Source organism: Puma concolor, chromosome B3 (assembly GCF_028749965.1).
Source record: "Puma concolor isolate L17-30 chromosome B3, mPumCon1.1.hap2, whole genome shotgun sequence".
Classification (NCBI taxonomy): Eukaryota; Metazoa; Chordata; class Mammalia; order Carnivora; family Felidae; genus Puma; species Puma concolor.
The window spans coordinates 27,065,904-27,088,220 of NC_141672.1; the positions used below are offsets into that span (position 1 = coordinate 27,065,904).

Consider the following 22,317-nt stretch of genomic DNA (forward strand, 5'->3'; position numbering starts at 1 on the left):
AGAAGGAGACCAGGAGCCTGTGCCTCTTCCAAAAGCAAGGCACTGCCTGGTGCCTGCATCTTGGAATGTGCTGGCTTCATTGCTCTGACAGCATGAAGGATGTTTGGTTTTGTTCCCAGCGCTGTTATCATTTATCATCCTTTTGTAAAAGCTGGCACCCTCCACCTGTCCCCTCTTCCTTCTTACTCTCTCCCAACCCCCACCTCCAATCCAATCTCCCCATTCTGCCTGGACCCCCTGCCACTGAGGGGAGCCCTCTCGCATTTACCCCGGGGAGAACGCTCCCGTATTGGTTCCTAGAAGCCCAAGAGACACCCCCAATTGAATTCAACTCAAACATTTGCTGAGCAATTCCTGTGAGCACTGTAATGGGCCTTAGATGGTGAAAGACAAGTCCCTGACTTCAGGCACCTCTCATTCCAGTAAGGAAATCACGATGAAGTCCCCGGCATGCACAGGGAGTGAGGGAGGAGAGCCACACATCTGGAAAGTCTGGGAAAGGCAGCACCAAGAGCCTTTCAAAGAGCAGAGGCAGCTGGGTGGAGGATGTTGGAAGACGGAAGGCAGGGATAGAGACTGAGTGGGGAAGAAAGCAGCAAATGCATCGAATATCTTTGGGAAAAGATGGCTGAGAACCCAAAGAAGAGATGAAGTCCCAGCCAGAAGAGGGACTGTCCTATGTGAGCTGGTTTGAAGGTCGGGGAGGAGGAACCGGTGGAATGAATGTGCAAGGTTGAGGATCCGAGAGAGAGGAAATAACTGATGGTGCAAAGGCCCAAAAGCGGCTGGTGAGGCAGGGCCAAGACAGGCTGGCCACGGAGGGAAACATCCGATTTCAAGAAATAAGAAAACATCTTATTTCAAGGGCAAAGGAAAGGAAGAATTGGTATGTGACCATGGCGGGGGTGGGCGGTGGGGGGGGGGGGCAACTTGGTGGTAGAAGGAAGAAAGTAGTGGCTGCATCTTCGTAGTGAATCAGGAGGTGATGTCACCTTCTAAGGATGGGCTTGGTTTGAGGCGTTAAGAATGCTGGAAGCTGGACTATCCGCTAAGGATAAAATAAAAATGTAGATGAAAATATAAAATAAAAATTCTGAGCAATAGAAGAGCTGTTTAACATTAGGGCTGCTGCAGAGATTCATTTTCACCCCCTGGGCCTTTGCACATGCTGTTTCCTCTACTGGGAGCGTGCTGCCAGCCATTCTTTACACGGTTAGCATGGTCTCATCTTTCAGATCTTGGCTTTAAGGTTGCCTCTTCAGAGCAGCCTTCCCCACCCCATTCTTCTCCATCTCGGTTCCTTTATCCCTTTCTAGCGCTCACGCTTGTAATTACTTTATTAGCTGCTGCTGCTTTTTCTTAAATATGTCTCACCCGACTTGTACGTAAGCCCCAGGGGAGCAGAGACCACACCTGTCTGGTTCACTACTGTATCCTCAGTGTCTAGCCATGGGCCAGACACATAGCAGGGACTCAACAGATGCCTGTTGAGCACAGGAATGAATATCAAAGAACGTGTGTTTGCTAAAGGAGCTAACAGCCAGGCTGAGGGGGGGCTCCCCAGGGTGGAAGTCTGCAGGCAGAAGCTAAGGAGATTTGGGAGTGCAAGAAACTTATTGGTGGTGAGAGGTAGGGGGTGATCTGTGAAAGATAAAAGAGACAAAATCATAGCTTGTGGCTCAGAAGGCGAACCGGGATGGAGTTGGGGAGGGGGGGAGTGGGGGGGTGGGGGAGAACTGGGTAGAAACAAAAGGAAAGCGGAGGTAGGCTCAACTCAGGAGTCAGGGATTCGATGTTTGCAGAAAATAGAATGGGTTGTTCAGGATGCGGGTGGGCCACAGTTTGCAAATAAAAATACAGGGCACCCGGCGAAGTTCAAATTTCGACAACAAATTATCCCATGTAATATTTGGGACGTCCTTATACTACGAGATCGTTCCTTGTTTATCTGACATTCAGATTTAAGTGGCCATCTTAGATTTTTTCCTGGGACTCCTACCAGGATGATAAGTTTCTGTCACTGAAGGTGTCCAAGCCGAGTCTGGAACACCACACAGAAGGCTCTGGTCTGGTGGGTGGGCTTGGGTTTAAGAGCCCGACCCCCCCCCCCCCCCCCGCCGGCATTCAATTTCTGCAGTCTCCCTGGGGCGGAATGTTCAGGCAAGGAGCGTCCTCCTGGCTCCCGGAGAGGATTGAATTCTCTGTCCCTGGGCCTGGCAGCTCCTTGTTGAGAGCTCTGTCTTTCTGTGGCCTGCATCCCACACCCCACACCCCGCATCCCGCATCCCTGAGCAGCCTGGGGAGGGGGGGTGTGGTGCAGGTGGCCGAGCTCATCCCTACCGCTGGGCTGGGTGCAGATGGGGACCCACTGACCCGACCCCGGGGCTGGGCTCCTGCCCCCACTGCCCCTCACCAAGCCCCTCTCCTGGGTGGCGAGCTGTCACCCGCCCCTGCGCTGCTCCCTCGGCCTGCCATCATCACACACACTCGATTAGGGGATGGGATCGAGTGACTTACAGGGGCTCCTTCTCCCCAGGGTCGGCATTTGCATAGGGTGATGGATGCAGAGATGTCATCTAAACACATCTGCACTTTGCATTTTAAACAAAGCAATTTCCAGAGGAAGCTGGGGGAGCTTTGTCTCCTTCCAGGAACATTTCCTCTGAGCCAAATTCTCTTTCCTTTTGGCCGGCACTTTCCACATCTGTCCCGGCTCGGTCCCTCTCCTACTGGCCTCCTGCTCATTCCCGGCCTCCCACCCCACCCCACCCCCACAGTAGTGACCCCAGTGTGGAACAGGGGGTGGGGGTTGCACGTTCCGTAGGATGAAGAAGGACGTAGGTCCCTGGCCAGGGCCAAACAGAGATCGCCTGGCCCCCTCTTCTGTGCCTGACACCGGCATTCCCCACCCCACCCCCCCACCCCCGCCCCGCCAGGCCCACCCTGCAAGAGACCTGTGACTTGGAGAGTAACCTTAGCCAGGACCAACCACCTGTGCAACATGATTTGAAAGACACAAAATACCTGTTCCACCTCTCTCCCCCCCCCACCTCCGCCCCCGTCCACCTCCTCCTCCCAAAGATGCAAGCTAAGGGTCGCCCCTAATGTCCTCAGTGTTCTGTCTGGGGACACAGGATTCCTTCTCGAAGCTCTGACCTCTGATACCCTACAGCTGAGACCTTTCCTCTCAAGGAGTCTAAGCCTTCTCCCCCAGAGACCTTTAATGTGGATGATAAAAATGTCACCATAATATTGGTCCACAATGTGAGGCTGAATTTTTTTTTTTTTTCCTCCAAAGACAAGCAGGAAAGAGTAAGGCAGGAAGTCCCTGGAATCTTGTCCCCAGTAACATGGCCTGAGGGCCAGCAGTGTCATGCCAGCTCAGTCACTTACAAGGGGCATGAGCTAGGGTGAAGTCTAACCCCCAGGGCTCCCTGCCATGGCGCATTTAAGCAGCAGCGCACGTGAGAATCCCACCACACACGCCTGCTCGTGTTCCCTCCTTCCCTTCCCGTTCAGCAGCAAGTATTAGCGAGCTGACCTGGATGGACAACAGGCTGTCCTTGGCAGGGGTGAAGGCGGACATCTGGGGCTGGAGATGGCCCTGTGAGGCTGTGGGGTTCGGGTGGGGGGAGGGGAGGGAAGGGAATGGACACGTGTTGAGTATCAATGGACACCGTGTGTCGGGCCCTTTAGATGGCTGGTCTGAGATACGGCATGGCAGTTAAGAGAGGGGACTTTGAGCCTGTACAGGTCTGGATTCGAATCTGAGCTCTATGACTTGGGGGCATGGTGGTTAAGCTTTCTGAAGCTTTAGGCTCCCATAAAATGAAGACCGCAGCGTTTACGTCAAACGCTTGCGAATGGAACTGGACGATATGTGTTAAGCGTCAGGGATATAGCTAGCATCCCGCTAATGTAACCTTTTAGCCTCTTTTGCAGGGTGTGACCGGCCCCACTGTGCAGATGGGAAGGAAGGTGGCGGGCCCAGGCCCGCACTGTCAGTGAGGGCAGAGCAGGGACTTCTGAGCCGAGGCCAGTCTGACTCCAAAGCTCATGCCTGGCCAGGTAGCCAATCCGCTGAGGACAGAAAGCTTGAACCAGTGCATCTCAGTGGGAGACAGACCTGACGATGTTCCTCCCTCACTTACAATGCTGCCAGAGTTTCCCCTTTGTTCTGAGACAGAGAGCAATGTCCTGAATAAGGCTGACCAAGCCCAGTGCAGTCCGGTCCCTCTGCCTCTCCTCTGCCACCCACCAACCAATCGGACGGTCTTTTCTTCCCGTCTCTTGAGCAAGCCCCTCTGTCTCTTTCTGTCTGGGCCTGGGCCCGGACAGCTTCTTCTCTCCCTGAAACACCCCCCACGGCCTCCCCTGGCTCCCTCCGTTTCTTCAGATCTCAGCCTCCACCTGCTTCTGCAGGACGATTGCCGTGGCCAACCCTCCCCCATCAAAAGGCTGCGTCGCTTCCCTGTTACGACTCCCGCTCCCATAAGTTGCTGAAAGTCTGTGTAAGCCGCTAGTTCAAAGTTTATCTTCTCCACGAAAGCAGGAGCCCTCGCCACGCTCCCCAGATCTCGCCCCCCTGCCAGGTGATGAACGAATGAAAAAGAGCTGGCCGAAGTGACCGGAATCCATCAGGAAAAACGAGGGCAGCACACCCTGGATGGGGAAAGAGTCGCCTCTCGGTGTCTGCTGAAATAAGACTTCACGGCAACTGCCAGCCTGTGAGCCTGGCGGTGGGTCCCCACAAGGGCACGTCCTGATTCTGTGGAACTGCCATGTGCCTGGCAGAGCCTGAGGGCAGGGGAAGGATGGCTCCCTGAGATTCCAGGAGCCTCTGTTCTTAGGGAGCTAAGTGAATCTGTACCGGAGACAGAAGAAAATATCTGAGGTGGTGAGGTTTTCCGTCTTCCTCCATGGCCCCCACCCCACCCCTGTGCGAGAGAGGAGATTTCGCCTCTTGGATCTGCTTTTGGCTCCTCTCTAGCTTGTGCAGAAGAATGGAAGGAAGCTGGAGAGGCTTGGCGGGGCCAGCCTAGGTAGTGAAGAGAAGAACCCAGGAGAGGAGGGCTGAGAAGGGGTGTCTGGGAGGCTGAGCTGGGGAGGCTGGGGCGATTCGGAGGTGCGCAAGAGAGCTTTGCGGGGGCGGCTCTGCATGGGAGAGGAGAGGGGAGAAAGAGGTGTCTGACGAAGTGTCGCAATGCGTTACTAATGTGACACCCCGCGGATGGCGTGGACAACGCTGAAGGTAAAAATGTGGCTCCATTCTGGTTATTTTGTGGCTTGCTGGACTGTTTCTTTGGCAGTGACCGGGCGCTGGGGCTCTGTCCAGGACTTGCATTTAATGGGGGGCCTTGGGAATGGGCCCGGGTTGGAAGGGCAGTCCATGTGGCCGCTGGATCCTTCTCAAGTCTTCCTGGGAGCCTGGCCGCCCCCACCCCCCCTTCTGCCCTCTACTGGCCTCACTCCAAACTTGATCATGTCTGCCTGTGGGAAGAGTGGACGGGAGGGCCTGGCTGTCCCTGTTCTCCACAGGGGGGTTGGGGAGAGACTCTGCAGCATCCAAGTGAGAGGCCCAGTGCCTTCCCTTTGCCTTGTGACAGCTGCCAAAGGGATCTTTGCACAGATGGGCTGGGCGTTTGGCTGACAACGGAGGGAATGTCTGCAGAAGTGAGACCAATTTCCCAGAAAAACTAAGTAGGAGAAAAGGTCTGTAAAGACTCCTCCCCGCTAGAGAGGAAGGCTGGCTTCTGACCACCAGACCCTGGGGTCTGAATAACTGAGCCACGGGCCCTCCAGCCCAGCCGGGCTAGGAAAGGAAGTAATGAGAAAATGCACGGAAGGAGATGAATGTGGGGACAGTCGTGGGCGTGGGCCACGGGGGACGAGGAGGAGGTGAATGCACAGTCACCTTTGTTCTTAGCACCCCTAAACGGGGAGCACGCAGGTCTGCCAGAGGGGTCCCCGGGAAGCCACAGGTGCTTCCCCAAACCTCAAGTTTCTCTGTAAAAGGAGACGGATTGTGACCTGACCGCTGAGGGACAGTAGGAGCGGGCGCTCCCCTGTTGGGCTCGCTTGGATCTGAACAGGAGCCACTCATGGAGGGCATGGATGTTTGCCCTGGATGCATGTGCTGGGGTCAGAGGGAGACCAGGCGGGACAGAGATGGCATCTGGGAGCGGGAAGAGCTTAGTAATATGAGTGGAAACGCCCAAATTCTGTTCTGTGGAACCCTGAGTGTTTTTATCTTGATGCCCAGAATGTGTGTAAATCAGGATTTCTCAGCCTCAGACAGTCCTTCGTTGTGAGGGCCGTCCTGTGCCCTGTGGAGCGTCCCTGGCCTCCACCCACTAGATGCCAGGAGCACCCCCAGTGGGACATCTCCAGACACTGCCAAGTGTGCCCTGGGGGCACAGTCACCCCATTTGAGAACCGGTGGTCCAAACCAAGAAAGCACCTGTGTACCTTCCAGGCTAGCGCCCCACACTGTTCTTGAGAATCGAGGGCAAGTGTAGAGTCTAGGCTCATTTCTCTCAACTGTCAAATGATAACGTAAAAAGGTGACCGCTGAGCCCCTTCTGCTCCAAAAGCCTGTCTCCAAGCTGAGTTTTACCGCCTCTGAGGCTAGAAAGCAACAGAGGGGGTTGGCTGGGTATGAGAAGGAATTCACGGCTGGTAAAGATCTTCAGGGTGAACATCTATTACCAACGAAGTTCATTCCCCGATCCCTACCTGGCCGACCCTATGGCCTGTCGCCTTCTTGGCATCTCCCCCTGGACATTCAGTAGCATCTCAGACTTAGTGTGGTTGGTTCTCCCACCCGGCCCCCAGACTCTGGCCTTCTGGGGCCTTCTCTGGGTCTTTCCACCTCAGCGGATGACAACCCTTCTCTTCCAGCTGCTCGGGCCAGAATCTTTGAGATTGCTCAGGTGTCTTCTCATTCTTTCACATCCCACTTCCAATGTGTCAGTGAATCCTAGTGGCCTCCAACTGGGGCCGGGACCCAAGGGCTTACTACCTGTTCTCCTCTGACTCTGGTCCAAACCAGTCACCTCCTCAGTGGTCTCCGAGTTAGTCTTGCACCCTGGCCCTCCTACAGCTTGTCAATACAGCAGGCAAAGGCTCCTGTTGAGACGTGCAATCGTGTGTCCCTTTATTCAAAATCCTCCACTTGCAGTGAAAGCCTCACTTCCTATGGCCTCATGTCCCTACATGACTTGCCCCACTCGCTCCACTTCAGCCACACTTGTTTCCTTGATGTTCACTGAACACACCTGGCACAGTGCTACCTCAGGGCCTTTGCACATGCTGGTCCTGCTGCTTGGAGAGCTTTTTCTCCAGACACCCACATTGGCCCTCACTTTCAATAAATGTAACATTCTCTCTGAGGCTTCTCTGACCATTCCTTTTAAAATTATATCCTACCTCCCCATCCCTGATCCCCCATACCCTGCTTTTCCCCTCCTAGAACTTACCTATGTAATTTGATTTATTGTGCTCATTCTCTCTCTTCCTCCCACTAGACTGTGTGCCTAGAACAGTGCCTGGCACAGGCCAGACCCTCATTAGATCTTTGTTGAACGAATGAATGAGTGAGTGAATGACCTTTAGTTGTGTTTCCCCCTTTCACTTTTTTGGTAACAAAAAGGGGAGAATATTCGGAGAGTGGATGAAGAGACAGAAAGCTATCAATGAAGTTTAAGTCTTTTTGAAAATGAGCTATTAGCTAGTCTGATCACAATTACCTGTACAAACTAGTACAGAAAATCCTAAAATACAGATGTCCAGTCTTTCTGTTTCGATTACGTTATCTGAGGTTATGGTTCTCTTTCCTGATTATTAAGGTGGCAGCTGTGTGTGTGTGTGTGTGTGCACACGCACGTATACACGTGCCAGAGGTAATGAGGGTAAACTGGGAAATTACCTAAAAATAATCTACAAACTGGGTAGTTTCATTCCCACAAAACATCCTCTTAATACGTTTCGTGCAGAAGGCTTGCTAAGTATGGAGTTCAAAGACTGCTCTGTGAATGTGATCTTCCAAGAGCTTCAGGAAAACTTACAAATAGCTCAAAGTTGACCAGAGGCTGGGCTGTCCATGTACGTGAATTCTGTGGGCGCCATGGTTGGTTGGTTGTAGTCCAGTCTTCCAAGCCAACCCTTTCTGTATAGCAGCTGGACAGTTACATGGGACTAGTCCTCCCCGATGGTCACAGTGGTCCCTTTAGGGATAAGCAAAAAGCCACTGGGGTCTAGAACAAAGCTATTTTCCATGGTTGTAAGAAGAGATGTTCCTTCTCTCCCTACAATGTGAAGATAAAAAGCTGGCAGCCTTCTTGCTACTATGCAAGAGGCCGAGGACAAAGCAGACAGCAGAGGGCAGAACTAAGAGGAGCAGAGCCATGGCCCTATTGACTTTGTGAACCTCTGGATCAAACCCTACCTGATGCTTGCCCCACTTCTAGACCTCACATAAATCCAAGGCAATCCATTAAGCTGATATAAACTGGGCTGTCTTTTACTTGCAATGAAAGGCACCCTGATAAGGTGTTCTTTTTTTCGGGCCATCCCCTCTGCTTCTCACTGGTCCCGAGTGTGGATGACACATGGGCCCTCTGTGCGGTCAGCACTATGCGCCTGCATTTCAGGATCCTAAGGCATTGAACGGTTTTTGGTTCCCATACATGTGATGTTCTATTTCTCTGGCATCGGTGAAGATTAGAGTGCTTCACATTAATGTCAAAATATAAAAAGTAGCAGGGGGCTTCTCAGAGCTGTAGCCTACTTCTCAAGTTGCCTTCCTGAAGTTTTGCTGCTGAACATGCTAAAATGACTACTTGAACGCCCAGAAAACTCTGAGGCTGGGCTGGTGCTCCCGGCAGCCAGGCTTAGACATCGGCCATTGGCCTGAGGGCAATGCTGTCCGGGGGACAGCAAGCCCGGAAAGGTAACGTGAAGAAACTCTCCAATGGGCTGTTCCTTATTTATTAGATTCCAGATACATGGGACCAGGACGGAAGAATCCTAGCGCATTTGATTTACATGGGGTGGGTGGGGGCTTGGGGGAGAACACGTACAGAGGCGGAAATGCGTACAGGTGGACAATGCCATGAGGGACGACCATTTTAAAAAATATATACATCTTAAGCCATTCCAGCCTTTTAATCATTATTCGAAAATAAAACATTCTTTCCACATAGTGCTCTTCTTTGGTGCTGTTCCGTGGGCATGGGCCCCTCTGTCTTCTTGTCACCAGCTTGTCACTGCTCCCCCCCACCCTTGACTTCTCCCATCTGCACAGGGGGAGGGCAGAGTCTGGAGGAGGGGAGAGTCTGGAGGAGGGAAGGGTGGCCCCTGACACAGAGGCGGGTGCAGATTCTGGGTCCTAAAGCCCTGCCTGGTCTCCCAACCGATGCCCCCTCTGGTCTCGAGATCCTCCTACTTGGTTTCTTCAATTGTGGCCTGGGAAACAATCCAAGTTTCCCGTGTGCAAAACCTGGGTGCCACTACCAAGGTTCACATCATGACAAAAAACAGTCTAGAAGCTTTAAAAGGGTCAGGACACGGGGACCAAACAAAACCCAGCCAATACCACCTTCTCCGTGGTTGGATTTTCACATTTTATTTCTTGGTTCATTTCAATGACCTGTATCATGAGAATACAAGTGGGAAGGGTGATTTCCTCTTTACAGATTTTCCAGGAACAGCAGATTTGGGGGCAAACTTGAGTTCCATCAAGTACCCCATCTGGGGTATGGGGCATCCTAAACTCTCCTCACTTCAGCATCCCCCACCAAGTCAGGGCCCCCCCCCACCCCCCACCGCCTCCCACGGAGGCCCCAAAGCTGGCAAGGCCTCCAGCTAAGAAGCTGGCCTAGACTTTTTCTCTGAATGCCCGTTGGTACACACCAGGGCCTTTCCCACCGGACGAGTTCCCGTCGGACCACTTCCTGTCGCCACTGGGGCTCAAGTGTGAGAGCAGTGCACACCTCGCCGACACAGAGCCCCCGGGATCACCAGCTCCCCTCGCTGCTAGAGAGAGGCTCTAGAGGCAGGACCCTTGCAGGGGCACCAGATCCATCCCAACACCCACCCACCCCAAACCAGTTGTACCGTTAGCTGAGATCCTTCCCCCTAAAAAGGATGGGCAGCAAACCCCAGCTGGGGCACAGCCCCCTGCCGCGGCGGACCGCTCAGGTCGTCGTGCTTGAGCAGGAAGGGACACCCGGGTGACGAGATGCCACCCTCAGCCCCACCTCCTCAAGCACACAGCACGATGAAAGGCTAGGGGAGGCACCCACGGAGCAGACCCCAACTTCTCTCACCGTGAGGTCCCTCGGGTTCGGACCTTAGGGTGTGGTTGTCAGACTTGGGTCTTTGCCCGGGTCCCTTGATGCTGAGGTGCGGGTGTGTCCACCCAGATTGGGACTTCCCAGAGACCTAGGGATGAAGCATCTCGGACGATCATTACAATGCTGACTGTCCCGTGGCTTTGGCCTTGGATTCCCCACCGGCTAACAGGAGAGGAGCGCACGTCACTGGGCCATGAGGCCTCCTGGAACCCATGGTATTTTCTACATGAGGACATCAGACAGCCACTCTGCAGCTGCTGGGTCTCGGCCAGCCCTCCCGCCTGGGGTGACCTCAGCAGGTCCCAGCACAGAAATTCAGGAGCGTCTGATGTGGAGAAGGTGGCAAGATGACATCAGCCGCAGCCGCCTTACGCGGAGAGCTGCGGGGCTTGGGAGCGAGCACCCGGCCCCCGCGGTGTCCCAGTGATGGGTGAGCCATCCCGCCTGCCTGTGCACGTGTGTGTTCCCCACAAGTGTCCCCGGTAGGGCTGCCCCGAACCCTGCTTCACAAGGCAGCTGCGTAGGAGGGGCTTTTCCCATCACGCTGAACCCTCCCCCCCCCCACCTCCATCCTTGGGGGATCCTCTGAGCAGCCACCCGCTAACCCGTGTGCAAGCACACGAGGTGCTCAGGGCTGCCCTGAGCGGGTTACAACCGACTTTTGAGGCCACTCACAGAAATCAGAAGACAGACCGTCCCCATCTGCCTGGGACTGAGGGGTTTCCCAGGACACGGCCTTCAGTGCTAAAACCAGGAATGTTCAGGGCCAACCAGGGTGGTTGGTCAGTCTACACAGCAGCCAGGAAAACCGGGGGCTCCTACACAGCAGCCAGGAAGACCGGGGGCTCCCGCCAGAGAGCTGGGCCTTCTCAGTGTCCCCAGGGACCTACGTCGCACCTTAGTCCAGGGTGACAGGAGCACCCCTCCTGTGGCACTGATTCGCCCAACCCTTTGGAATGCAGGGAACGGGGAGTCCTGGTGTCCACTGTCCCCAGAAGCCAGGACGTAGCAGGCAGGCTGGCAACCTCCCCTGAGCTCCCTGTCTTTGGGGATCCCCTGCCTGCTTACTTCTAGGCCTTTCTGTGTTCAGCAAAGATTGGTTCGAGCCTCCCCCATCTTGCCCCAATCCTCCCAGGACCGCCAGCCTGAAATCAGTGCCCAGGGTGCCCTCAGATGGGGCCAGGTCCCTACACTCCCTGCCTTGCCACAGGCCCACCTGCTCCAGATCTGCCCTGAAGGCTGAAAGGGCGGGAGGTGAGAAGCAGGCAAGAAGCAGGAGCTCTGGGGAGTATCGCCTGGGCCCTGCTCTTTTCTGAGCCAGTGCGGTTCCCAGCTGTGGACCCGGAAGTCACCTTGGCTGGCTGAACCCACTGAGTGAGCTCTGAGGTAGGGGCAGGAAGTAGCAGGGATTTCCCGGGACAGGAGGGGAGGAGGGCAGGTGGGCCCCAGCACAGCGGGGACAGGCAGGTGGGAGCACACAAGGGCGTGTGCCCGGGAAAACGCACGAGCTCTGCCAGTTGCTCCCTCCACGGCGAGTCCCTAACGGGAGCGGAGTGTGCCAAACTGAGAGGAAGGACGGAGGGTGGGAGCCATCTGGGTCTGGACCGGGGAAGGTACGCAGCCTCCTGAGGGGCCCCAGAGAACCTCAGAGTAGGCGGAGCCTCTGGAAGAAAGCACCTGCCGTCTGGGGAGGGAAAACTTCCAGGTGGCGCCTAGCCTGGGCCGGGGGCGTCCTAGGCACTGAGCACCGGCCACCCAGTCCACGAGGTGGGGAGGGGGGGTGGGGGTGGGGTAGGAAATACGCTGCTGTCTCTTGGTGGTTTGGTGGGAAAGGCGGGGCTTCCTCCACGGTCTCTAGTCTCAAGGGAGTCAGCCCTGGCCCGGGCGTCAGCACTGCCCGTGGAGAAGGAAAAACATACCAGAGAAAAAGCCAGTCACAGGTGAGCCCACGCCCTGCCCTCCCATCCCTGTTCCCCGGCCCCGCTGCACCCAGGACTCTGCACGCAGCCGGGAGGCGAGAAGCCCCTTCCTCGGGGACTGCTCGTGGCCATGATACAGGGCTTGAAGGTCGAGGCTGGTGGCTGTGGAGGTCTCCGCGTCGGGTCGGTCGGTCTGTCCGCGGGTGGGAGTCGGTCCATGTGCCGGGCCATCAGACCTTGGCCTCCAGCATCTCCAGGAAGAGTTTGTGCATGGGCACCTTGCCCTGCAGTTTGATGCTGTAGAAGTGCTGCACGGCCTTGGCAGCCGTCTGCCGCAGCAGGGGCAGCGTCAGCAGCAGCTTGCCCGTCCTCCGCGGCTCCTCGTGGCGCTGGCTCAGCTCGTAGTCCTGCAGAGCCTCGTGCAGCAGGTCCTGGAGCTTCTGCACTGCCTCCAGATCCTCGATGTACATGGAATCTGTGGGCACAGGGCTCGCGTCAGCGGGTGTGACCGGACGCCCCGGGGGATGGGCTCCACCCTGGGGCCCCTGGGCCTCTGCGGGGTGGCCTTCCAAATCCTCGCTCTACAAAGAAGGAGACTTGAGGCTCACAGAGCATAAGCGGCCAGCCCGAGGTCACGGAGGCCAATGACACAGCGGAGGCTTGGACCCCGGGAGCGATCTGTATCTAGGAAGGTCATCTCTCGAGAAACCACCAGGAGGTGGCGGCGGAGACCCTGAAGGACTTGAATGTGAGCCGACCCGTCACTGCCCTGGAGGTGCCAGGAGGATTCTGGAGCCAGCCTGGTGGGTTGGAATCCTGCGTCCGTCACTTGCCAAGCTGTGTGACTTTAGGCAAGTCATTTAACTTCTCTGTGCCCTGTTTTTCTCATTCGTTAAATGACGTAACAGCCATACCTACCTCAAGAGGTTGAATGAGTTAATACAGGTCAAGGGTGGAAAACAGTTCCTGTCCCGAAGGAAATGCCCAGCCGGGGGCATCATCACCAGCTCGTCTTCAGGGACATCACTAACCTGACAGAATGCCGGGTACGGAATCCACACACAGAGAAAGGGGCTGGGCTCTGCGTGGAGGTGCCCTGTGCTGGGGGACCGAGATGGCCTGGCAGGACGCATGGGGCACAGTGACGGAGGGTGCCGTGGGGAGCTCTCCAAAAATCCTGAGGAGGGCTTTGGATTCAGGCAGGCACTGGGGGTTCAAACGAAAGTTACCTAAATCCCAGCAGGGCAGGTGCTGACAGCTGGGTTACAGCGGGGTCGGGGCTGAAGCAAAGGCAACGTATTGGAACTCATTCCCCAGCCTCGGGGAAAACACCCAGCCTTCTTCAGACACTCCTTAAAGCTCTCGAGCCACCACACTGAACCGCAGTGTCTGATGCCTGCCAGAGGCAGGAAGCAAGGGTGCATCTGGGTCAAGTGAGCCGAAGGCTCTGGGGAGGCTGCCAGGAAGGCGGGGCGAGGCCCCAGAGTTCCTCAAGAGAGCAGGGCGATTCCTGCGCGTGCTGGGTTAGTTTAGGTACCAGACTGCCGAGGGCAGCTGCTCCAACTGGCTGACCCCAGTGACTCCTTCTGACCTTCTGGATCCACACTCAGCCCATGCCTCCAGGGTCCTGCCTTCTCTTGGGAGAAAAGCAGAATGAGGAAGGCGAGAGTCTCAAGTCCTAGACGCTGTGTTATTTGGGCCAAGTTACTTAGGCTCTCTGAGACTGTTTCTTCATCTGTAAAATGGAGCAAATACCTCCTACCTCATAGGGTCGTGGTGAGGGTTAAAAGAGATAGCACATTACCAGGCACTTAGAAACCGCCTAATAAACGTAATACCGTCATCACGGTGAGGACTCAGCCGGGGGGCAAGTGCCTTTAGTGCGCTGGGGCATTACTGGCCCCATACCCTCCACCTTGTTGGAGCAGCGAGGACTCCTTCTCCACTTGGAAATGGAGCATGGCTCCACTCCTACACTCTCAGCTGTTTCCAGAATGTGCACTCGAGATGCACTGGTCCCTGTAAGGCTGGGACGTGGCCATCCAGACTCCCTGCCTCCCGCCAGCTTCCTCTCCCCATCCCCCCACCCTCCCCAAGGAGGCCAAAATTGGCAGCTGCCTTCGACCAAAAATGAAATAAAATAACATTGCAAGATTAATTTCTCTGCAATCCATCAGTGAGTCTGTATCGATGGCATTGATAAACTGTTAATTACAAAATCAATGGCTATGAATTTTTTCTGCTGTCAAGGAGCCTTGGAGATGGGACTTGGGGTGAAAGATGGCCGGCAGGCTCCCGAGGGGCTGTGGTTTGGGGGCCCCGGCCTGTCTCTGATGTGCGTCACTCTTCTGCCTGGAGCCAGCCCCCGAGCCCCATGTGAGTGGTCCCATCCCATGCCCTCAGCCTGAGCAGTGGCACCGTGGGCCACCACCAGGACCACTCCAGCCACCTCCTGGCACCTGTCTCTCCTCCAGCTAACACACTGTTTGGGGGATTTTCCTACCTTGCTGTACAACCTTTCATGGCTCCCTGGACCGACCCTATTGCACCCCAATCCCTTCCTACCCCCTGCCTAGCCCTAGAGCCTCTGGTCTGACCCCAACCTACTTTTCTGGCCTTACTCATAGCAGGCCTAGGCTTTCCCCCATTTCCTGCCCACAGCTGACTGCTCGACTATGCAGCCAGGGCTGTGAGCGTCACAAACTCCTCCTTCTCTGTTCTGAACTACTTGGACCGGCACGTAAGCCACAGGATGGCCTGGGAGGTGCCACCGGGCCAGAAGCGCAGGTTCCTGGAACTTCGTCTCCCATGACATGACAGTGCGTACTCAGGCGAAGCTTGATCCAGCTGAATCTCCTGATGGGCTCGTGTCACTGAACCACTGTCAGTCCCCAGGTACTGTGTGTGCATGTGTGCTTATGTGTGCGCCTGCGTGTGCACATCTGCATGTGTGTGCACGCGTGTATGTGTGTCGTATTTGTGAACATGTGTATGAGTGCATGTGTCTGCATGCGTGTTCGTGTGTGTGTAACTATATGTGCATGTATGTGTACCTAAGCCTGTGTGTATGTCTGTGTGCACGTGTCCATATATGTATGTGTGCATGTGTGTGTGCACGTGTATGCATCTGTATTTGCACGCACATGTATGTGTGCATGAGTGTATGCATGTGTGTGTGCATGTATGTGTGTGCACGTGTAGGTATCTGTATTTGCATGCATGCCTATCTTCACATGCATGTGTATGTCTCTGCGCCTGTGTGTGTGCACGCACGTGCCTGTGAGATCAGGACGAGAGCCGAGCTACGGAGCCATCTGAACGCCGTCACGGCCTGATGTTGAGGGGTGGCATAGATGTGACAGCGGCACCCCACCTCTTCACCCTCCTCCTCCCCGCATGGGCCAGCCCGAGCTCGAGGTCAGGGATGAAGTGTCAGGAGAGTCTAAAAGCAAAGATGTGCCCTCCAAGGCCCGGCAGCCTTGCGGGCCTCGCTGTCCCCACGCTGTGTCCTCTGCGTTCACCGAGTCCCCTCCGCCCACACAGACCCCCAGCCCCCTGCAACGGCTGGCTGAGGTGCTTCCCTCTCAGTAGGTGGCACAGGCTCACGAGGGGTGGGACCACTGTGTACAGTAGGGACCGGCGGGGGGGGTGGGGTAGGGGGAGCGGGGCCTGTCACTGCCCATTTGTCAAATCTATAGAGCCACACAACACAAAGAGTAAAACCTGGATGGCAACCAGGGACTTTTGTTAATAATAATGTATCAATACTGGCTCATTAATTGTAACAAATTGCCACACCAATACAAGATGTGAACGACAGAGGAACCCGTGCGGGCGTGGGGGATGAGGGTGAGATGGGTGCCCACACCGTAGTGCCACCTGCTCAGTCGTTCTGGAAATTGAAAACTACTTTTAAAAAACCCAACAGCCCCGGCATTCTCTAACAAAGAACACACTACCATTTTGGAATCTTAATACGTAAACGGTCTGGACGCCTGGGTGGCTCAGCCGGTTAAGCGTCCGACTCTTGTTTTCGGCTGAGGTCATGATCACATGGTTCACGGGATCGAGCCCTGAGTCAGACTCTGCGCGGACAGCACGGAGCCTGCTGGGGATTCTCTCTCACCTCTCTCTCTTTCTCTCTGCCCGTCCCCGCCCCCACTTGCCTACTTCTCTCTCTCAAAATAAATATTAAAAACAAATTTGTAAAAGATGTATAGTTTATGTATAGAAGCATGTAAAAGTTTAATCATTCTCTTGCATTTGTTTATTAATAAAAGGGAGTTGCACTAAAGGAAATGCTTCCCTCTCTACACTAGATCAGGATCCCCAAAAGCAGAGCCCAAGACCAGGGTCTGGGTGCACAGATTTTCTGGAGGGTGTGCTCTCAGGAGAAAGGGAAGGAGGGAGGCAGGACAGGGTGAGGGTGGGAACAAGCAAGGTGAGGACGTGGCCTCCGCTTTGGCCTGATCCACTAGGGCTCTGATCTCGCCCTGCCAAGAGTCCAGCCTTTTGTTCCCCTGTGTGGGTCGCCATTAGTTGATGGTGCCAAGGTGCCTGACTCTCCGGGCACGGAGGGTGATGGCAGATCTTGGCCGAGGGGGCAGCTGTGAGCTATCAGCAGCACAACTCAACAGCTGGGGCAGGGGAGCACGAGCCCAGTAAAGGGGGGCTGAGCAGGGCAGCGGCAGCACCCCTGCATTCTCTCTGAAAACATTTGTTAGGGGGACCACGGTCTCGGTTCGCCAGGGACTGAGGTTTCCCGGGACACGGGACTTACTAAAAACCGAACCATATCCCTGCAAACCGGTCGCTTACCCTGTTTGTACCGTCTCCGCCTGGGAACCAGCTGTCCCTCTCCCCTGTGCGGATAACACTCTGTTTCCTCTAATATTAATAATAATGATAATAATTAATATTTATTGAACATTTGCTCTAGGCCAGGCACTGGTCTAAGTGCTGTATCTTCAGTCGGTCATTCAAGACCAAAGTGCTTGGAGAAGGTACTGGAATGTCCCCATTGTACACACAAGGACAGGGCTAAGGAAGGTTGCCAACCTGCCCAGGCCACACTGCTACTAAGTGTCAGAGCTAAAATTTGAACTTGGGTCCATGTGACCAGACTTGAGCAAGGCACACGCACTGCCCTGGGGAACTGTGTGTGCCTGCATGACAGTCTCTCTTTAGGACAGGGAGCCTGATTTTCTCCTGCATTCTCCACCCCCTGCCTGGCACAGTACCCCGCATACGGTGGGTGCTCCCCAAGCGTGGACACAGATGACAGTCCAGCTCGCTCACTTGCATCATGAGCGCCCAGCCCCCGTCCCCAGAGATTCCAGCCAGGAGCTGCAAGGGGCTGAAGGAAGGGAGGCGAAGCCTCCTTTTTTAAAGAGTTTTATTTTACTTTTATTTATTTTTTATTTTTGAGAGCGAGCAAGCGTGCACAAGCTGAGGAGGGGGAGAGGGAGAGGGAGAGAGAGAATCCCAAGCAGGCCCCCTGCCCAGTGCGGAGCCCGACACGGGGCTCGATCTCACGACCCTGAGATCATTGACCCGAGCCAAAATCAAGAGTGGGACGTGAAGCCCTCCTTCTTAACGACAGACCAGACCACTCAGCTGGGAAGGTTTTCTCTCTCTTGTGCCTGAGCGATCTGACTGGAAGATTCAAGGAGTGGCTACGAGCTGGGGGTTGATTTTGCAAGGACAGGGCCTTGGTTTGAGTCCTAGCTCCGACACCCTTTGACAGTGTGGCCCTGGGCAATTTTCTCCAAGCCTCAGTTCCTCCGCCTATAAAATGGGGTAAAAATCATGAACCCCTTGCTCACAGGGTTGTTAAGAATTAAGTAAGTTCACAGCTAATTTATTTAGCAGGTTCAACGCTTACTGTAAGCCCAGCGTGTTGTGAGTGTAACATAATGATGTACAAATAAACCCCCTCCACTGTCTGGTGGGGGAGGGACTCTGCATTGTTCCCCTTTTACTGATAAAGAATAGGAGGCACAGAGGGAAGCGACTTGCCCAAGTAGCAGAAGCAGGATTTGACTCTCAGCGACTGTAGAGCCTCTGTCCTTAACCGGTGTGCTGGGCTAGATAGCAGAGGCTCAGTTCGTAGAACGCCCTGCAAATCAAGGGCTCAGGAAGCACCTATCGCGGGCCTTGGTCACCGCCCTTTTCTTTTAGCTCCAGGCCAACCCCTTGCACAACCTTTGGTGACAAGAACCTCGGGCATCTTCACGCCACCCTGCCTCTCACGGTGGCCCCGCTCACGAGCTCCGGGGCTGTGCCCCCCGGGGCCCAAGAAGACCTCCGGAAGGTCCCACCGTGGGGCCCGTGCCCGCCCTTACCTGAGTTGGCCAGAGCCAGGGCCTTGAGTGTCACAAACTCCTCCTTCTCCACCTTGAGCTTCTTGTACCTGCGCACCAGCTGCAGGATGGCCCGGTAGAGCTCCAGCAGCCCCGCGAGGCGGGAGTGTTCCTCGTCCATGATGTAGTCCTCAGCATACACCAGCTTGTCCTCGTAGGGCAGCGAGCGGTACACGATGCCCAGGATGAGGATCTCCATCCAGGCGCTCTGCAGCAGGCTCATCTGGTCCCCGAGAGAGAGGTTCGAGAAGCCTGCGGGAAGAGGGGGCAAGGAGGGCAGCAGCAGTCAGGAGGGCTGGCTGGAGGAGGTGGTCCCGGGCCCCGATCCTGCCCCTCCCTCCGTACCTGCTGAACTCCTCGTCCTTCCCTTGGCCAGTGAGTCAGACGGGGAATTCACGGAAAAGACTTATGTAATGAGAGCTCGGTCAATGTTGACAATTGTTATTATCACTCTTGTTGTTAGTTCTGTGCTATTTTCAAACGTCTGAAGAGGTTTTTTTTGGTTAATTAAATGTGTTTGTAATTGAAGGGGTTTTTAAATTCGTAATAGGATCAAAAGGCGGCAGTACTGGGTCCCCTTCCCTCTGGGGACTTTCCAGATCCCTCTCTCTGCTCAACCAGGGGACATTTTGGCATTTTAACGTTGCACAGTCTCAGCTGTGTGTGCCGACCCAGGGGCCCAACCGGGAGAGAGGACTCAGCTGTTCCCAGCCAGTGACCCCCTAGTGACCACAGCCTGGGCTGCTAAGAGCTCAAGAGCCCCAAGGGTCAGGGGGCACTTTCTCACAGAGCAGCCTCTCCTCCAGGGGTCAGACCCCTGCCGTCCTGGCCATCACTCTCCACCTAACGATGACCCTAGCCGTCCTGCATTCCGAGAGCTTAGAATCATGGGAGTTTCCCCCTCCCTGCTAGTAAGAAGGCTGACCTGACCCCAGCGCAAAAGGAGGTTGGGATGGGGATGGCTCCTGAATTATGACATGGTCTTGTCCAATGTGCTCGGGAGATTGCCTGGGCCTGAACCCTGACTCCCCATTTCCTAGCTGCAGGCTGACCGTGTGAAAGTTGTAACTGCCCCAAACCTCAGCATCCTCTTCTGTGAAATGGGCATAACTGTCAACACCTGCTTCAGACTCTCCACGAGGTCTGAATAAGACAACGATTATGGGACATACAACATGTTCAGTGAGCTCGTGCTATTGCTATTAACGATGAGATGAAAAGTCTTCATGTGCAAAATGAGAAGTGTCTGGAATCGCTTTATACATGTACTTAACTCAGGCATGGAACAATGAACATCTTTTTTTTTTTTTTTTTTTTTAACTCTTGCCCATCGCGGGGCTCCAACTCACAAACTGTGAGATGATGACCTGAGCCAAAACCAAGAAGCAGATGCTTAACCAACGGAGCCAGGCATCCCGGAACAATTAACATTTTGATCTGAGAGGAGGGTAGAGAAGAAGGAGCAGGAGGAGGAGGAGGAGGAGGAAGGAGAAGGGAGGGAGGGAAGAAGTTGATTTTTAAACTTCTCGGTCACTAAACACAAGGTGGTACCTTCGGCCAGAAATTCCAAGATTGGCTCCCACGCGGATGCCGCCGGACTGACGGAAAGAAGAGTACCCACACAGCCATCTGTATGTACCATGCATCCCGGGCGGCCGGGTCTGAGTTTGCCCATGTGGGTCTCCGCTGCATTGGCGCCCTGGCACCTCACCCCGTGTGGGTGCAGCGCTGATGCGGGGGCTTCGAGGGTGAAGAGGTGGTTTTCAGACAGGCCCCCTCTGTTCGCTACACTGGCGGTGCCCGGCGAGCCTGACCGAGGGGTGATGCCCGTGGCTGTCGTTACTGTTTTTGTTGTTATTAGCACACTACTGGCATGACCCTCTTCTTCCTTCTGGGCACAGCTGGAGGCCCGGGGTGGTCCTGAGCTTCTCGACAGGCCCATCGCTCTGGGTTTCCGTGGAGTCTGTCCCACCCCTCACCTGCGGTCCCCCGAGTCTAAAACCCACGGTCCCTCTCCATTTTCCAACCAGTGCGCGAATGTTCAACCTTAGGGGGCACTCCTGGGGCTCCTGGCTCACCACCTGGCTGCTGGCACCCATCAAAAGAGCTGAGCGATGACACTGATGGACGGGGCAGGCCTGGATTGACATACCTCCTTGGGGAGAGGGGTCAGGTGTATGCGTGCTGTCTGGATCCCAGCGTGAGCGGGGGTGTGTGGCAGCCTGTGGTGGCAGGGAGAGCCGGGAGGTAATAAAAGGCAGATAGAACGGACATCCAATTTCCCTTATCGGGCCTCTGAGCGGGAGAGGGCTTGGGCGACATTAATTAACAGATCCCAATCAGCCAGCTCACGAGGGTGTGTGCACGCAGGGACGTGGGGGCTGCACTGGAAGCAGACAGACCGGGAGGGAAGATGTAGGAGGTGGACGGGGCAAAATTAACAGACAATTGCAAAAAGGGAGGTGAGGTAAGAGCGAGACTTCTGGAAACGAAAGAGAAGGGACCCCTGTGACGCCCATCACGAAGGTACCATCACCAGAGGCACGTTAACAGCATCTTTGGTCTCTTCCTTCATCCAGCACCTCCTCACTGGGCACCTGCTAAATGCCAGGCCCTGTGGGCAGAACGGTGAGCTCCAACCAGAAGGGGTCCCTGCGTGAAAGCGCTCACGGTCAGGAGGGAAAGGCATGCCCCGAGCACTGAGCTCTGCCGTGACCCTGAAATTGGGGCAGTGAGAAGAACAAGGGGGGTGGAGGGCTCTGAGAACTTGGCCCAAACAAGAATGTGCCGAAGGCTTTGCAGAAGGAGACTTGGGGCTGAACCCTGCAGGGTAGGAGGGGTTCTAAAGAGGGTGGCGAGGGCCCCACTGGCGAGCACACCCCAGGGTGCGGGAGTGAGCTGCTGTCCCTCTCCCCACCCCCACTGCCAAGCGCCGGCTGGGACAAGGGAGATGCGCAGTGCATATTCCCAGCACAGAGCACAACAAATGCCATTGGACCCTGACTCCTAGGTGACAAGAAAATGGGCCCAAAGAACTCGCTGAGACCCTCTCAGTCCTTCAGCCACGGGTTTGAATTTCGGCACCTTTTCCCGTCGTGCAGAAGCCAGAGACACAGGCCTGCCCTCTGGGAGGAGGGGAGCAGGTGGTGGGAGAAAGGGGACAGCGCCTTTGAGAGTTTGGGCCACCATCTGAGGATAGACCTAGGCCTGTGTGCGGACCTCTCTGCAGTGGACTTGGCCCTCGGCCCCTGACCTCTCTCCTTCTCCTTGAGTGGCTCCGAAAGGAGCTGGAAGGGGCTTTGAAAATCCAAATGTACTCTCCAAAGTGCTGAATGGTATATAGAGGCTGCTTCTCTTTGTGCAAGGTAGGGGGGGAAATATGTGGTATGTCCTAAGATTTTAAAAAGTTCAAATACTTTCTAGTACTTCAAAAAAAGACACACTAGAAGGAAGAACGAGATATAAAAACAGCTCTAGGAGGAAGGAGGGGAGGCGACAGGGCTGGAGGGGAAGGCTCTGTGTGCACATTTCTACCTAGTTTTGGTCTTTGAACCTGTCCATATTTAAGATGTCCCAAAATAAAACTAAATCCAGCATAAAACAAGAGGCATGCTTCCTTCAACCTGGAAATTCCACTGCTAGGAATTTCTCCCAGAAAGAAAAGGATGCACAAATACACAG

General features: G+C 55.1%; 1 protein-coding gene across 3 annotated transcripts in view; it reads right to left on the reverse strand.

The window, feature by feature from the left end:
* Positions 1 to 11,179: 11,179 nt before the first annotated feature.
* Positions 11,180 to 22,317, reverse strand: part of ESRRB (estrogen related receptor beta) — a 172,892-nt gene continuing 161,754 nt past the window's right edge. For all 3 annotated transcript variants that reach the window (XM_086709203.1, XM_086709204.1, XM_086709202.1), the window contains exons 6-7: positions 18,619 to 18,888; positions 11,180 to 12,749 (exon numbers count right to left, since the gene is read on the reverse strand). In XM_086709203.1, coding sequence (XP_086565329.1) covers positions 12,505 to 12,749; positions 18,619 to 18,888 — 515 coding nt within the window. In that variant the 3' untranslated portion in view covers positions 11,180 to 12,504. The remainder of the gene's footprint in view (positions 12,750 to 18,618; positions 18,889 to 22,317) is intronic.